Genomic DNA, 17827 nt, shown 5'->3' with positions numbered 1-17827 from the left:
GCGGTAGATCCAGGATCAATCCTGGTTCGAGTCACACCTAAGACTTTAAAAGAGGAAGTTGTAAATTCCTCGCTTGGCGTTCAGCATGAAGGGGGATAGTGCAACAACTGGTTGACCCGAAACATTATAATGGCTCCGGCGGGGCAGCTTGCTTGCCTTCGGTAAGTCATCTCAGTGAAGCAGCACTACATAAAAGAGTGGTGGAAATCTGTCCTCCTACAAGGAGGCACATTACATACACCATAAGGATTCCTTCGTCAATATATGACTGATAAATTGTTCCTTCATGAAAACATTGCAGGTAACACTAAAAATTCTGTAGACTGCTACAAAAGAGCTTGGATTCGAATCTTCAGCTTCATGCATGATGTACTGAAACCTTATTAAACATGGACTTTAATACACAAGATGTGAAGGTTAGGAATTTTATAATGCATGTAACTAATATGCATGCAATTCAATAACGGAATGCCCTCCTTAATTAATAATGTATTGTTCTTTACAGGACTAAATGCAAAACTTAAGCTCAACACATGCAATACTTGTTGACATACCTTAACATTCTTTTTCTGTTATGGGATGCAGAGGCCAATGCTCAGGCTATCACATAAGCTATGCCTGTACTTTGCACTGGCAAGCTAGAAATAACAAAAAGCAATAAATAACTAAAAACAAGATTTATAATTTACATGTCACTATATACACAATTTATACAACTCTCTAAACAGAGAATTACATGTACCTTGTTGATTTCCAGGGTTCAGGGAAAATTATATTGTCATAAACAAAGATTGCTCCATTCTTTTAATACCACAAGGCTGAAATTTGAGCATTATATGACATGTACTCTTCAAGTATTGATCATACACAAAGGGTATTTAATGCATGGAGAAATTTAGCTGTAATAGAATGCCCAATCTTGAAGCAGGTGGATAAGGTACATGTGTGGCATTTACAGTCTACAACAGTAGTATTCTCTGGAATTTAGGAGTCTACAATAGTAGTATTCTCTGGTATTAAGCAGTCTACATTTATAGTATTCTCTGGTATTAAGCTTTATAATACATATGTACACAGAATGTTCCAGAACAGGTATGTAAAATAGAAATTACATACAGAATCAATACATACAAATAACCCTTGCATAACACCCAAGCAATCTACATCTTTAACCCTTCCATGTGTTGTGGAACAGGACATAAAAGGAGAAAATGGACACTGTTCACACACACAAACAGAATGTCTGTAGCTTTCAAAGTGTAAAATCCACAAAGAAAGCTATAAATAAGAATAATTTGACACCAATGGACTCACTTTACTACTAGGGCAGCTTGAGCATTATGAGCGAGTAGAAGCAGTGTGATCAAGTATACTGTGTACAGACTTAGTGTGCTTAAAAGCTTATGACATGCTTTAAATTAAACAGAGCTATTATGAAAACATAAATCATCCTCATCTCAAAAATTTCGGAGAAATTTCATTCTTTTAGCATTCACTGATTACTAATCATAGCTTGCAGTTCACCTCATTCAACAGGCTTATACTGGCTTCCACTTGTCTGTCTTAAAATACAATCCAAAATGTACTGTGTCAGTACACATAAACACTGTATATAGAGCTGTTTTTCCTGCTTGGTGCTGTGTGTGGTAATGATTTTGCGAAGCAGTAACTATTGAGTGGCTGAAAATAAGTTCAGTTCTTTCACATTTCCAGAGAAAAAGAGGATGTCACAAGTCTGAAAATATATTTATTTGATTAGTGTTTTACACCCTACTCAAGAATATGTCACTTATACAACAGTGGCCAGCATTATGGTGGGAGGAAACTGGGCGGGGCCCAGGGGAAATCCACGACCATCTGCAGGATGCTGGAAGACCTTCCCACGTACGGCCGGAGAGGAAGCCAGCATGAGCTGGACTTAACTCACAGCGACCCCATTGGTGAGAGAATATATACAGTTTGCTAAAAATTCATGTTAAATAGAAAAACGAATAATTTTGCTGATACTAGGATGTCAAACGAATCACAAAAGTGAAGATGAAATTAACCTTTCCTTGAGATCTGCCTAATTCTATATTTATTGACACCAGATCTGAATGTCTACTAACTGCAGCTACAGATACTGCTACATCACTGAGCTTCCACTGAGAAGCTCACTACTGTTTCTTACTTCCATCAAAACTCTGGGCCCAACATTCCTGGAACTTTCACTGTTATAAATATACTCCGTTTATACTCTCTTCATATTAAGAAAATGGAGTCCCAAGATTTAGATGTACAAGTATTATGCCGCAGTGAAGATGTGGTCAAAGTTGAAGATTAAGGGCAAAATGTCAGCTGTCTGAGGATAAAGGCCGAAGGTACATTCTGGAGCTGAAAGTTGCTTACTGAGCTGGAAGTACAGCACTATAAGCTCCTCAAAGCCTCCAGACATGCCTTCAATCCCTCTAAATCAGCATCCTCTAATGATGGTTGCCTAATGAGCCAGAGGTACAGGTCAATAAACTCCTCAGTCTCTCCAAACACATATAATGTGCTGTAGGTAAAGGACTAACTCCTCAGTGCCTTAAACACGTATAATGTGCTGGAGGTACAGGACTAACCCCTCAGTGCCTAAAAAACGTAATGAACTGGAGGCACAAGAATATAAACTCCTCAGTGTCTCCAAGCACGTAAAATGACCTGACTCCTCAGTGCCTCCCAACACGTATAATGAACTGGAGGTACAAGACTATAAACTCCTCAGTGTCTCTAAACACATGAGCTGGAGGTACAGGACTAACTCCTCAGTGCCTCCAGACGCGCCTTCATCTCCTCTACATCCTCTTCTTCCTCATCCTCGACAGCAGCTGTAGCTCCTTGCTCTTCTGTCGGCAAAGAGTCTGCCACAGCAGCTGGAGCTTTACCCAGCTCACCTGCGAGAAAAAAAAAAAAAAAGACGACATTTGGAGTGAGTGAGTGCTTGGGGTTTAACGTTCTTAACAATTTTTCAGTCATATGACAACGACATGACATTTAGAAGAAGCTTTATTTCCAGAGTGTGAAATACACAAGCACTTCTTGATCATTTCTTCACGTATCTATTTGAGATTTTACATCATACTGAATAAACTTTCACTCACAGGACACAGAATCCTAACAGTATAGAAAATGGAAAACAAAACCAACCAGCAACTGACAAGTTTAATCACATGTTGTGCACTGTACAACATGTGATATGATTTTCCTCTGTAAATCAAACTCATGACTTACCGGCAGTGAGCTCATACAGCATGACTTACCAACAACGAGCTCAAACAGCAGGACTTACCACCAGTGAGATCAAAGAGCATGACTTACCAGCAGTGATATCAAACAGCATAACTTACCACCAGTGAGATCAAACAGCATGACTTACCACCAGTGAGCTCATAAAGCATGACTTACCAAGAGTGAGCTCATAAAGGAAAACTTACCAGCAGTGAGCTCAAAATGGATGACTTACCAGCAATGAGATCAAACAGCATGACTCACCAGCAGTCAGCTCAAAAAGGGCGACTTACCAGCAGTGAGATCAAACAGCATCACTTACCAGCAGTGAGCTCATAAAGGATGACTTACCAGCAGTGAGATCAAACAGCATCACTTACCAGCAGTGTGCTCAGAACGGATGATTTACCAGCAGCGAGATCAAACAGCATGACTTACCAGCAGTGAGCTCAAAACGGATGATTTACCAGCAGTGAGATCAAACAGCATGGCTTACCAGCAGTGAGCTCAAAACGGGTGATTTACCAGCAGTGAGATCAAACAGCATGACTTACCAGCAGTGAGCTCAAAAAGGACGACTTGCCAGCAGTGAGATCAAACAGCATGGCTTACCAGCAGTGAGCTCAAAACGGGTGATTTACCAGCAGTGAGATCAAACAGCATCACTTACCAGCAGTGAGCTCATAAAGGATGACTTACCAGCAGTGAGCTCATAAAGGATGACTTACCAGCAGTGAGCTCAAAAAGGACGACTTGCCAGCAGTGAGATCAAACAGCATGGCTTACCAGCAGTGAGCTCAAAACGGGTGATTTACCAGCAGTGAGATCAAACAGCATCACTTACCAGCAGTGAGTTCATAAAGGATGACTTACCAGCAGCGAGATCAAACAGCATCACTTACCAGCAGTGAGCTCATAAAGGATGACTTACCAGCAGTAAGATCAAACAGCATGGCTTACCAGCAGTGCGCTCAAAACGGATGACTTACCAGCAGTGAGATCAAACAGCATGACTTACCAGCAGTGAGCTCAAAACGGATGACTTACCAGCAGCGAGATCAAACAGCATGACTTACCAGCAGTGAGATCAAAACGGATGACTTACCAGCAGCGAGATCAAACAGCATGACTTACCAGCAGTGTGCTCAGAACGGATGACTTACCAGCAATCAGATCAAACAGCATGACTTACCAGCAGTGCGCTCAAAACGGATGACTTACCAGCAGTGAGATCAAACAGCATGGCTTACCAGCAGTGCGCTCAAAACGGATGACTTACCAGCAGTGAGATCAAACAGCATGGCTTACCAGCAGTGCGCTCAAAACGGATGACTTACCAGCAGTGAGATCAAACAGCATGGCTTATCAGCAGTGCGCTCAAAACGGATGACTTACCAGCAGTGAGATCAAAAAGGACGACTTATCAGCAGTGAGATCAAACAGCATCACTTACCAGCAGTGAGCTCAAAACGGATGACTTCACAGCAGTGAGATCAAACAGCATGGCTTACCAGCAGTGCGCTCAAAACGGATGACTTACCAGCAGTGAGATCAAAACGGATGATTTACCAGCAGTGAGATCAAAACAGATGACTTACCAGCAGTGAGATCAAACAGCATGGCTTACCAGCAGTGCGCTCAAAACGGATGACTTACCTGCAATGAGATCAAACAGCATGACTTACCAGCAGTGAGATCAAATAACACCTTCTCCACCTCAGCATCAACTTCCTCCTCCAAGTCCTCAGGTTCCAGACCCTCCATGGTATCTTCTAACATTTCCTCTATTATTCCAGCCTGTTAAGAAAGGCACCAGCATTCACCATGTAGATATCAAACATTTCCTGTACCAACTCTGGAACTCTAGAGCTATTATGATAACTATTTGTTTGATCATTCCTATCAATCAGAATGGCTGAAATCCAGTTTACATTTAACTACTTACACCCCTCCAAAGAAATGTGTGTGCGGTTTGTTTGGACATTTTGTAGTAAGAAAAGAAACACTGTTTTCCTGCTTAACTTTTTATGCATCGTGTTATTTGCAGCTGGACACTGCACTTGCTTTGTTTTGATATTCTTATCAACCATGTTTTGTGACCTTAAAAGTATTTCCTCTTGAAACAAATATCGTTACTGTACTTGACAACTTACCACCGCAGCTTGCGTATAATTGTTCCATGTGGAAAAAAATTTGAAAGAGAGGGACAGAAACTGGTGGGTAAAACTTAGGACCAAAGAAATGCAGTTTGTACTTGCACATTACAGCATTAAACAACAAGTAAAGATCAAACAATGTCTCTTTTTTTTTTCACTAGAAATGTAGAAAGCCATTCAATCTGAACCAGTTTTCAGCCTTATTGAAGGACATGCAAGGAGTATCCAGCCAAAACAAGAGGCATGGTCGTAAAATTGTGCTAGCCTCAACACTTTCCACACATTGCATATTTCATGCTATAGAAAAAAATGGCAAAATTACACGCTGGAAATATAATGTCCAGATGAAGCATTGTTATATTAGATCATACTACTATCTGTGGTACAAATTTTGCAATCTCCATGTGTGTACGCACCTGTACGTTCAAACATAAAACTAATATTTGCATAAATCTGTGTCTGCATTCAATTTTTTAGAAGAGAAATCTAAAACACAGAAAAAGTCTTAAATTATACATGATTATTAAAATTATAAACATTGGTATATTAACACAACTTCTGACTTTTACTTACGTACTAACTGATGTGGACTGATTATCACTGTTCAAGAATATACAAAATCACGGCATCTTCGTTTCCAGAATTTCTTTTCCTATTTTTTTTTTAAAATTCATTCACTACATTACATACAAATGTTAGATGAATGAATGCTTGGGGTTTAATGACATACTTATCAATTTTTTTCAGTCATATTACGAGGAGTCATTAAGTGTGTGCTGCCACTGAAGTATCATGCAGAAGACACCAGACATGACGCCCCACACCATAACATTATACTGACAAGGGGGTGCCAACCAGTCCTGTTTCCTTGCTCTAATATATCAGTGCTGAACACACAGCGAGGCAGAACAAGTATCATTTTCAAATTCTCTGATCCCAGATCTCTTGACTTTGATTGATTGATTTATTTGTTTAATTGGTGTTTTACGCCGTACTCAAGAATATTTCCCGGGGGAAACCCATGACCATCCGAAGGTTGCTGGCAGACCTTCCCACGTACGGCCGGAGAGGAAGCCAGCATGTCTTGACTTTGAGGTAGACACTTTAACCATAAAGTCACTAAAGCGGTCTGAAATGTTAGATGTACATGTGACCAACTATGATGAATTCCTAAAAAGCATACCACAGACCTTCATCATTTCCTTGGACATATCCCTCATGGTAGCTTGGATCTCAGGCACTTTTATTAGCTGCTGCATGCTGTTCATTACTGCTGTGCTTTTCTCCAATGCTCCAGCTATTCTCAATGTAGCTGAAAACAAAACATTAAAGGATATGTGTCTAATTTTCACACAAATACAGTTTTAGGTAATTATGGGTCTTCATGAAAGCATGGGTCATTGTTGTAAGTTGTTCTTTCTTGTTTTATTGTTGTATCTGGATGATCGCAATATTCAAACATTATTTTAATTAGACAGAGCTAAATCTTTTGGTACTCAAGGTAAACATTTCCTCGATGCTTTCATATGATAAGCACCTGGACTATAAAGTCAGTTTTGATGACCTCTGTAGTTTTTATTATGTAAATGAGAAGGTTGCCATGCCTGATTAAGGGGGATTAATAAGGAGATTTGTAATTTGTTTGATAAACTCTGTTTTTATATACAAAAAATCATAACACAGTTAAGAGTTAGGTGAATGACACAAACAAGTGAAATGTGATTATGCAGCTGTCAAAAACAGAAGATAAAAAAACAGTCACAGGTTAGTTGCGCATGACTCACCAAGCTGGTTCTTCATGCTCATCTGGACGGAATTGAGTTGAGCCTTAGCAGCATACAGTTTGTTTACAGCTCTTCTAGAGTTTACAATTTCTTTTGCCAACACTCTGCAAGATTCCTTTTCACCTTTCTTTGCTGCATCTTTTAATGATCGTTTGACTTTTTCCTCTTCACGCTGAATAGCTATACACATGTAAAACAACAAAAAAGAATCACATCTTATTATCACATACATGTATACTTTGATGTCATTACATATACTGTAAAGTACTTACTATTCACTGGAATTTATTTCTGCAGATTTTCTCCAAAAAATATGTTTGTGGGGATTAATTTTCGTGTATTTAAGAGAATACTGAAAAACAAATCTTAAAATCTTCTATGATACAATATGGCCGAAATTTTTCAAGCACGTCAAACAGGTATCATCATGGGCGGCTTTAATCCTCTTTTGTTTCCTGCGGTGTCGCTAATCCTTGTGATCTGGATCAGAGGTTAAAAACAATGGGATGGATTATGACTACTTAAGAAGTGGTTCGCACCTACCTTCAAATCATTGATGTGTACTTTTTAACACCTCGCAAAGTGACTTGTCACCTTTTGAGCAGTTTAATGCAAAACATATGAATTCACCATTATCAATGCCAGTCACTCATTCTTTATCAAGCAACACGGTAAGATTTGCATTGTTTTCAGTTTTAATCGTCCTCCTCAGCAGGTCAGAAACCGCAAACATTGCCGTAGCTGTTAAACGGCCATTGTGTTGTTGTACACACTTCACAGTGTGTTAGAAGCTCACTCTTTGGACCAGAGGAGAGACACAGCCAATGGGATAGTGTGTATAAGAGTGACATTCATTAGAAATCAGCACATGTTGGTGTCTACTTTTCTTTCACTTTACGGGCATAGCAAAGATTGATCAAACTAAAGACAAATAAGCTCCCACTTTGTATATGTTTAAACCGTAACTTCCCTTCCCTGCTGTTAAAAAACTTTAACAGGTTTAAATGTAACCCAGCACCTCATACTTGACAAATGAGGGCAGGCAGTGGAGATTTAAATGTAACCCAGCACCTCATACTTAACTAATGAGGGCAGGCAGTGGAGGTTCAAATGCAACCCAGCACCTCATACTTGACAAATGAGGGCAGGCTGTGGAGGTTTAAATGCAACCCAGCACCTCATACTTGACTAATGAGGGCAGACTGTGGAAGTTAAATGTAACCCAGCACCCCATACTTGACTTATGAGGACAGACTGTGGAGGTTTAAATGTAACCCAGCACCTTATACTTGACTTAGGAGGGCAGGCTGTGGAGGTTTAAATGTAACCCAGCACCTTATACTTGACTTATGAGGGCAGGCTGTGGAAGTTTAAATGTAACCCAGCACCTTATACTTGACTTATGAGGGCAGGCTGTGGAGGTTTAAATGTAACCCAGCACCCCATACTTGACTTAGGAGGGCAGGCTGTGGAGGTTTAAATGTAACCCAGCACCTTATACTTGATTAATGAGGGCAGGCTGTGGAGGTTTAAATGTAACCCAGCACCTTATACTTGACTTATGAGGGCAGGCTGTGGAGGTTTAAAATTTAACCCAGCACCTCATACTTGACTAATCTGGGCAGATTGTGGAGGTTTAAATGTAATCCAGCACCTTATACTTGATTAATGAGGGCAGGCTGTGGAGGTTTAAATGTAACCCAGCACCTTATACTTGACTTATGAAGGCAGGCTGTGGAGGTTTAAATGTAACCGAGCACCTCATACTTGACTAATCTGGGCAGATTGTGGAGGTTTAAATGTAACCCAGCACCTTATACTTGACTAATGAGGACACATTGTGGAGGTCTAAATGTAACCCAGTACCTCATACTTCTGAGGCTCTGGGCCCAGTTGTTCACACATGTATTAGGACTTAAGTCCGGTATTAACTTTAGATTAAAGTGTCATTTGCTTTGTATAAGGATAAGACTGGCATTTAGATTTAAGCCTGGCTTAACTTCAATACACATTTGAAAAACTGCCCCCTGAAGGTTTAAATGTAACAAACAGGTCTCATACTTGACTTGTGAAGCACTGGAGGTTTAAATGTAACCCAGACATACCTCTTACTTGACGCTCTAGCTGATTTCCTTCTCTCCTAATTTTTGACGTCCATTCCTGAACCTGCAAAAAAAGACAAAATAAATGTAGTTTGTTCTTCATGCAGAACTTATTCTGACATTTATTTTATTCCTGAATGAATTATCATGGCTTAACGCCAGACTGGAAATACATTGGCCATTTTTATTTCTGGCCTGAAAAGACTCAGCACCGGAATGGCCAGAAGGTGCAGGTTTAATCCTTGGAGTCGGGGATTCTCCCATTTTTACACTTCATGGACCTCTCATTTTCCAGTTTATCCCCAGTACTCCAGTTTCCTGCAACAATATTTATTTATTTACTTTATTTCATAGGTGTTTTACGCCTTACTCAAGAATATTTCACTTATATGGTGGCAGCCAGCGTTATGGTGGGAGGAAACCCACGACCATTCCCAGGTTGCTGACAGACTTTCCCAGTTATGGCCGGAGAGGAAGTCAGCACTTGAGCTTTCAGCAACAGCATTGGTGAGAGGTTCCTGGTTCATTACGCTGCATTAGCGCGCTAACCAACTGAGCCACAGAGCCCCCCTGCAGCAAAAAAAAAAATATATCTACTGCTATAAGTGAAAAAATTATGAATAAGACGTTAAACTATTAAATCAAACATTCAGTGTTCAGAAACACAATAATGACAATACATAAAAGATTTCCATCAAGTACTGAATGAATAATTACGAAATATCCCTATCCTGTCCACCAGGACACAGTCAAATCCACCACAGAACAATGTGCAGAACAAGCCAACATATTTAAACGGTACACAAAACTATCTACCAAGTAGTACATGTACTGTGGACAGGGATTACAAGAAAGAGGAGTTCATCAGATATCAGAACTCTCTTAGGTCATTTCTTTTAACAGTCCACCACGTGATCAAGCTGTAACCCTTACTTTATAACTGTCGAAATCCCAATGTGATGCTGAATACTTTTTTTTCTTCTTTCTTTCTTTCTTTTTTTTTTTTTTTTTTTAGCGCATTTAAAATATTCCAATTTCTTGGACAGGGTTGTTACAGTTAGTCATGTTACGTGCTGTTGTTGTTGGTCAGCTTCAAGCCTTTGTAAACAATAAGAGAGAAAAGGTTATTGTAGGAACACTAAACAAACGCAAAATAAAGTCCTGGTTTAACACAAAGAATTCCAGTACCATTTCTTTGGGGGTCTTTTGATGCGATTTCCCGAACAGTCCCATGTTGATCATCAACTTTGACAGGGAGCAGGATTCATCGGCTATTCACTTCCGTCAACTACATTCACTTCCGCCGAAACAACTCGTACCTTTAACATATAATGGCGAAGATGCTTTCCAGACAACGTACCAGTCTGTCTCTTCGTGGGTGTGTCTCTTCTCAAAACACAGTAATATCACAATCCATACGCACTCATTTCGTCACATTCACGTGAGATTTAGTAGGTTTATGGTTGGTAGTGTCGACTTCTTTGACAACATTATTAATGGTATAGCAGAATATTCAGGTGATGTGAATTAGCTGCTGATTTTTCAGCTCATCCATAAATTCATTCAACTCATTCTGGGTTTTATGGCGAATGAGCATAATAGACCTCAATAGGCCCTACTTAATTTAATTTCACGTCTAATACACGTACGTAACACTTGCCGACTAATTTTAATATATCGCCTTGTTTGAAATGGTTGTGTTTAACTCGCAAATACCATCTCTTTGGTAACTTGTGTGGAAGTGAAATTCTAGTTCGGTGGTTAAAATTGCTTTTTTTGTTTCTTTTATTTATGTACATATTTTATTATTTGTGTATTTATTTATTTTACTGTTGAGTAATGCCAGATTTAAGAATTTTTTCACCTGTATACGATGGCGGTCAGTTTTATGGGTGGAGAAATCCGGAGTGCCTAGCGTAAAATTAAGTGATCAATCTTTGGCAATTTACTAACGAACTTTCCCACATGTGACGTACAGATATGCGTAGGCCTACGTACAGATATATGTACGTACAGATATGCGTAGGCCTACGAACGCTATACTAGTGGAAAACAAACAGTCTTCACCGAAATGATTAGACTATAAAAAAGTTGAGACGAGAGTCGTCGGTGGCCTATTAATTGTTGCGGTAACAAATGAGTTCCAGTAAAAAGTGCAAGTGGGCCGGGAAACGACACATTATCAGTCCATGGTCGGTCTGAACCCGCACCTCGTGTGTCCTAGAGATTGAGAGATAAGCGCCGCTAATCAAGTCCTGCGTACTTGACGTATTATGCCAGTGGAGTTACCTGATTGTTTCATTGATGTAGGGCTTTATAGTTATTTCTCAGATTAGATGGTTTGACTGCACACTTAACTGACGGTATACGTCACGCTAGAAAGTTTACGTTCAAACAACTATATCTTTATGTAATCAAGGTATTGTTTTATTGATATATGTATAATCCTTGTATTATTTTGTATGTGCCAGTTAATAAGTTCAATTCTTTTTGAATTACTTCAATACATTGTTTAAACTGAATTTGTTGTAATTTTGTTTGACCATGCTGCAGGTACGTCAAGATGGATGATCATACCACTAGCCGCTACTCTAAACTCCGTCGTCTTCGACTGCGTAGGCCTACAGATAGGTCTATACATGTATTGTGGAATAATTAGTACTAAAAACATACAGCACCATCCATATCAATCGACAAACAAAATATCGTTGTGTATACAAAATGCACTGGTCAGATCACGGAGATATACATTATTTATATGGTGGCCATTTGTATATGTCCAAAGCGCAATCGTGTTCCTTGGCGAGCCCTTAAAATACATCAAAAATATAAATAGGATAGAACAAAGTCCGTCATGCTGCGCATGGATCTTCATTTTACAAGTCTACAAAGTTAAGACAGCGGTTTGTACACATGTCTGGAAATAGGAATAGTGATCCAGCTTTCTGACGAGCTTTTTCTTGCGGGATTATTCGTTCGTTCAATATAACACGAATGCGCTAGAAACTTTTGCATGAGAGAAGAACAATGATAATGTGTAAGTAAGCCTATTTCAAGGTCACATGCAAGTAAACCTTTTTCAATGTCACATGTAACTAAGCCTATTTCAAGGTCACATTTAAGCTGATTTCAAGATCTCATGTAGGTAGCCTATTTCAAGGTCACATGTAAGTAAGCCTATTTCAATGTTATTCAAAATAACCGGGTATTCAAAATAACTTTTACGGAACCTGGAAATATATATATATATATATATATATATATATATATATATATATATATATATATATATATATATATATATATATATATATATATATATATATATTTGTGGAAAGAAATATAGAAGGTTTCCACTGTTTCTTGTGCTTTTTTTTCTTAATTTTGATTTCCCTTGCAATAGAGGAGTGTAGGCCTACATGTATACTGCAGTGCTCAAATGTCGGGTATATCGATCCCTCTTTACTCTGCTCCCTTTTGACATCCTTGTGTAGAGTCAAAACATAAATCACGCATGAAGGGTCTATATTCGATTACCTTTATCATGCGCTTTGTTGGGTTTTACAATGAGATCGCATTGAGATGCGAATTCAGCTGCCGCCGGACCGGGTGTGGCTTGATCTCAGAAGGCTTCTCAGATCTCAGAAGGCTTCTCAGCTACCTGAATGGTTTATCAGTCCAGTCTATAATGTCACCATTTAGTTTTTATTAAATGAAATAATCTTGTGGAAAACCACTCAAATAAACATATATAAATATAATACTAGGTATACAAACAAAAGTTTGTCAATATTTGAATATTATTTTTGGAGCCTTTTTTTATTAGTGTTTCACGATGTATTTAATGATTTGTAATTTCTGTGAGGCGGTGGTTTTATGGCCGGAAGAACCCGGTGTGTCGAAAGTAAACCAATGTTCACAGTAGAGATATAATGGATTCTTAGATCCATTGGTGGGGGCCTCCGTGGCTCAGTCGGTTAGCGCGCTAGCGCAGCGTAATGACCCAGGAGCCTCTCACCAATGCGGTCGCTGTGAGTTCAAGTCCAGCTCATGCTGGCTTCCTCTCCGGCCGTAAGTGGGAAGGTCTGCCAGCAACCTGCGGATGGTCGTGGGTTTCCCCCGGGCTGTGCCCGGTTTCCACCCACCATAATGCTGGCCGCCGTCGTATAAGTGAAATATTCTTGAGTACGGCGTAAAACACCAATCAAATAAATAAATAAATAAATAGATCCATTGGTGTGGCGATGGGTAGCTTTCGGAGTTGTTCCCTTCCTCGGTGCCAAAAGAATTAGATGTTTAGCTTCTATACAAGATTTGTTCCCACTGATAGCCATCGAATCTACTTACGTACTGAGGATTGTAACGTAGAAAATTGCGTGACAGAGGTATGCGGGTTGTCTCTTTTGACTTAAACTCGTTTTTATCCCGGTCGGACTGTAGTCGTCCTTTAGGATTGTTTTCTTAGAGCGTAATACAATGGAAATGCTATAGTTCATCAGCCTTATAACGATATCTGAGATTTGGAGGAGTTATCTGATTGAAGGCCTATATTTTTGCACGCAAGTCACATATTGTTTAGTTTTACTTCAACATTTAAATCTTATTTTTTTTTCTCATTCACAGTTTATAAGATCTCGGTATGTTTCAGTTTTGATGAATATACATACTGTACACTCCTAACCGTAACAACTATTGTACATCCTGTATGTGTTCACAATTTAAACAATTTATCACGTTTCAAGGCTTTACTGCAGACTGGCTTTGTTGAATTCGCCCCAGGCCTACAAATATTAAAGTACCATGCTGTATATATCATTCAGTTTTGTTAACAATAAGCAATAATAAATTTATGTAATTTATTATACAGCTATGTTAACAGTTATTACTTAAAAGTAAATTTATATGTATACGATCGTAACACTAATATTTGTAAATTGATATAAACAGCTGCAGGTCTCTGGGCAAGTTGACTTTTCAACCCAACCAGTCAATGCGGTGGATGTTTAAGTGTTCAGTTTGGCCCTCAAGTTTCATGCTTTCTAACAAATTACAGTGTAGTACAATGACACGTTAAGTGAGAAAATAGATTCCCACAAACGCAATCCCGCTTTAGGAAAGGTATGCTATCGTCGTTATCAAGCAATATGTGCTAGCGAACAACTTATGAATTTAGCTCTTACTTAGCTATTCCAAATTGCCTTCTCGCAGTGCATGCTGTTTTAGGATGCGTCTAAAGGTGAAATGTGATTTTTTCACGAAGCGTTACTCTGAAACTATTATTTCATTAGGTTAACATACGTGAAGTACCTTGACTGGACGTGCGATTGTAACGTCTATTGTAGCTTAACTTGTGATTAACCCAACCAGATACACATAAGAAGATGTTTAAGATGCCTGCTATTGTCTGAAGTATCTTTATTGAGGTGAAGATATCTGTGGGTGCTGTCATTCCACGCTGTTAATTCACAACAATGAGTCAGTGTAAAGCGAATCCTTTATTCGTTGAGAGGAGTGTCTTTATGTCAGGGACTCAAGGATTGGCGGTGATTACTTTTTCCATCAACTCATAACCCGGTGTGAAATTGTACAGCACAAATGACAGCAAGCAATCAAAGTATCTATTCACCGGGGCATCCAGTTCGCTGGTTAAATGAATCCCAATCGTGTTTGAGATGAGATTTATAAATAATAGGTAAAAAAAAAAGCTGGGACGTTTTCTGAAATTGTTGTTAACACAATTATAACCTGATCTGTTTCGTCCTTAAAGAGCTGAAAAGCGCGAGATAATTAATCTTTATATTATAATTAATCTAAAACACGTCGTGAGACTGTCCGTGCAAGAAACTTGGTCGGCTATGTTTAACGAAATGGCGTGTCTAAGCTTGAATCATGCAATGTACAGAATTGAAATACGAGATTTTGATTGGACTTAAATAATGAGTAAAGACATCGTATTGTGTGTCTTGAACGTTTGAAACATCCCGATGTTTTTCATATGGCAAAAAGGAAAACAAAGAAAACAGGACGCGGATCTAAGTAAGCTGTTGAAGGAAAATTTGATGTTTTATACAATTTTACAAAAAAACACATCCCGTGTGAATTAACGTCTTCGCCCATGGATGGCGTTACCGTTGAAAGTGATAGACATGAAAAGAAATGACAAGCTTTGCAAATCTGACAATCAACTAACCAGAATGTGACGACCTACTAGTTCGTCAGTTCACGACCATGTGAAAAGTCTGTCAACAGACAAAATGTCACTGTGACAATGTTTGTACCTTCTATGGCGACTGTTGTGTTGATTGCTCGTTTGAAGTGAACACAGATTCTCCAACACCACCTTCTCCACAAATCACTTGTCAACGACAACATCCAAGGAGCAAAGAATAAAACAGTCATGTCTTCATGGTGCTGTCCTGTCCCCTAGAATCAGCTGCTGATCAGAGGACCAGAACAGGATGCGAGAGAACGTCCGATTCCATGGTAAGGGAGTCGACGGTGTCTGTCTGGATGACTCAGATCACGTATCGCAACTGCTTACTGCGCCTCTTGTCACGGTCAGATGGACTTCGTGGAATGGCGCCATGAGGTCAGCTGTTCACAGGGAGACGTCCTGAGGACAGCTAAGGACAAGGATGATCTCTGGTCTCTGGTCATAGCTAGTCCATACTGTACGGTTTTGAGTTCTCCGAGGAGTGGAGTACACAACCGAGAATTCTTGAACGGACTGACAGATAAGTGCACCATTAAGGGAAAATGGAAAAGTAGAAATGACAGAGCAAAAACATTGTGTCGAATGGTCACTAGTCCAATCATACGTGATTTCACCAGGTATAGAAATGTCTTCTCTGCTGTTTGCAATGGAGCGGAATTGTCAAAGAACTATGGCTGTTTTAGTTTCTTCGCAAAGGCTGGTGGCCCGGTGCTAGACAGTTATCCACTGAGTGTTTTGATTGAATTTTTAGGCTTTTAGCTAATGACAAAAGAATAGGAAATCGTATGGCTGTAACAACACAGAACTGTTTGATCCAATTTATGTAGGAAATCTTAAATTCTGGACGAATCCTGAGAACAAACGTTCCTTGTTAGGTTAGGTTTAGACAATCAAATATCAGTAGTCAGTAAACCTAATGATAGGGCTTTTAGGGCTTTTTGTATGTAGCAAAATACTGCTAGCTTTAAACAATCTGTCCAGCAAAACCTGTAAAAGATGTGTATTCACCTTCGCTGGATTTAAAGGAAACCGCACATAGTGCGTATTAGCCGGAATTGTATTTGAACAAAGGCCACAACACTTTCCTGTCACGCCGACTTTATGACCAGAGGAGTAGCTTAAATTTTGACGTTGTGAATATACCAAAGAGTTCTGCATATGACGTGTGCATATCTTACCTTGTTGCATGACCACACATGTTACGATTTCAATCAACGCCACAGGTTAATAATGCAAAAACGGGTGCGTCAAGGATATTCCATCAAATTGTTGAGTAATTCTTGTTAGAAAACCCTAACTGAGGCAAAATTCTCATTAGACTGTATTTCACCGGTTATGCGTGATTATTTGCCAGGTATCGCACCGCAGTCGCTGCTCTGGTTTCACTCTCAATATGGTGTACGTCTTCAATAATATTCACTATAAGTTTCTTAAATACATTTAGTATAGTTTTCCTGTAAATAATTATGAACAAAATGTTCAGAACACTAATGTTCTCCAAACAGAGGAAGATTTCTTGTGCCTTGCCATCACCATTGAAAACTGCATCTTTTTGCATGAATCCGTTTTAACTTCGTACTTCAGGTGCTTTCTTAGTTCTGTTGTGATTTGTGCTAAACGTTATTTTAGGAATTGGTCTTGCATTTATTAACACCATAACTTCCAAAATGGTTGACGGCTAATGTAAGAATGTCTCTTTTGACGTCTAGATGCTTACAGCTTACATGATCATATTTTTATGTTTTCAGGAGACTTGTAAAGCAGCCAAGTGTTCCTTCAGAAGAATTCTGCTAAATGGTAGATGTATGAGGTATTTTAAGGGCTCCCAGGGTCTGGCTTACACTAGTCCATTCTACTGCAACACTTACCCGGTATACCTGATCTCAGCTGGAAGCGTATTTTAAGAAATCATTTAACGCTACTTCGTATTTATCCCACGCCACTAACGTCATTCAGTTTCCCCAGAATACACCGAACAGTTTTCTCTGCGGGAAGCAAGGAAAACGATTCTGCCATTTCTGGTACTCTGGTTGATTTTGAGTCCATCTCTGCTTTCTCGATGAGCCACACTGAACAGGAAGACATTCTTAGAAAGGCAAATTCTTTTACAGTTTAATTCACCTGTGAGTAGGAGGAATGGCATTGTAAGGTCTGTGCCAGTTTACTGCGGGGATACAACCTACTCTTTGTTAGAAGATGTACCCGTGGCCAGGTTTAATACGTCCGTTCCTTTTCCTCGGAGCCAACATAACAAGGCAGAATTCCAAAGGAATTTCCGAATTAAATTGTTTACATCTGACTATAAACATCTCAGATTCAGTT

The 17827-nt window shown here is 39.3% G+C and overlaps 1 protein-coding gene across 1 annotated transcript; it reads right to left on the bottom strand.

The window, feature by feature from the left end:
* Positions 1–54: 54 nt before the first annotated feature.
* LOC135466402 (charged multivesicular body protein 3-like) lies at positions 55–10585 on the bottom strand. The gene is made up of 6 exons (XM_064743850.1): positions 10480–10585; positions 9295–9355; positions 7190–7369; positions 6596–6717; positions 4935–5046; positions 55–2915 (listed from the first exon to the last, which is right to left on the bottom strand). Exons 1-6 carry the CDS (start codon positions 10531–10533, stop codon positions 2779–2781), a joined length of 666 nt encoding a protein of 221 aa, XP_064599920.1. The 5' UTR covers positions 10534–10585; the 3' UTR covers positions 55–2778.
* Between the last annotated feature and the right edge of the window lie 7242 nt (positions 10586–17827).

The sequence above is a fragment of the Liolophura sinensis genome, chromosome 6 (genome assembly GCF_032854445.1).
Source record: "Liolophura sinensis isolate JHLJ2023 chromosome 6, CUHK_Ljap_v2, whole genome shotgun sequence".
Lineage (NCBI taxonomy): Eukaryota > Metazoa > Mollusca > Polyplacophora > Chitonida > Chitonidae > Liolophura > Liolophura sinensis.
The sequence above is the reverse complement of the archived record's forward strand: the minus strand, read 5'-3'. Positions and strand labels throughout refer to the sequence as shown.

What these genes read in the sequence shown, in the direction of transcription:
- LOC135466402 (XM_064743850.1), bottom strand. Translation starts at nt 10,533, where the DNA reads ATGATCAACATGGGACTGTTCGGGAAATCGCATCAAAAGACCCCCAAA. An exon ending in AAAAGACCCCCAAAGAAATG is followed by an intron (nt 9,356 to 10,479) that starts GTACTGGAATTC and finishes CTTTTTTTGCAG; the next exon opens with GTTCAGGAATGGACGTCAAA. An exon ending in TGTCCAAGGAAATGATGAAG is followed by an intron (nt 5,047 to 6,595) that starts GTCTGTGGTATG and finishes CTTTCTTAACAG; the next exon opens with GCTGGAATAATAGAGGAAAT.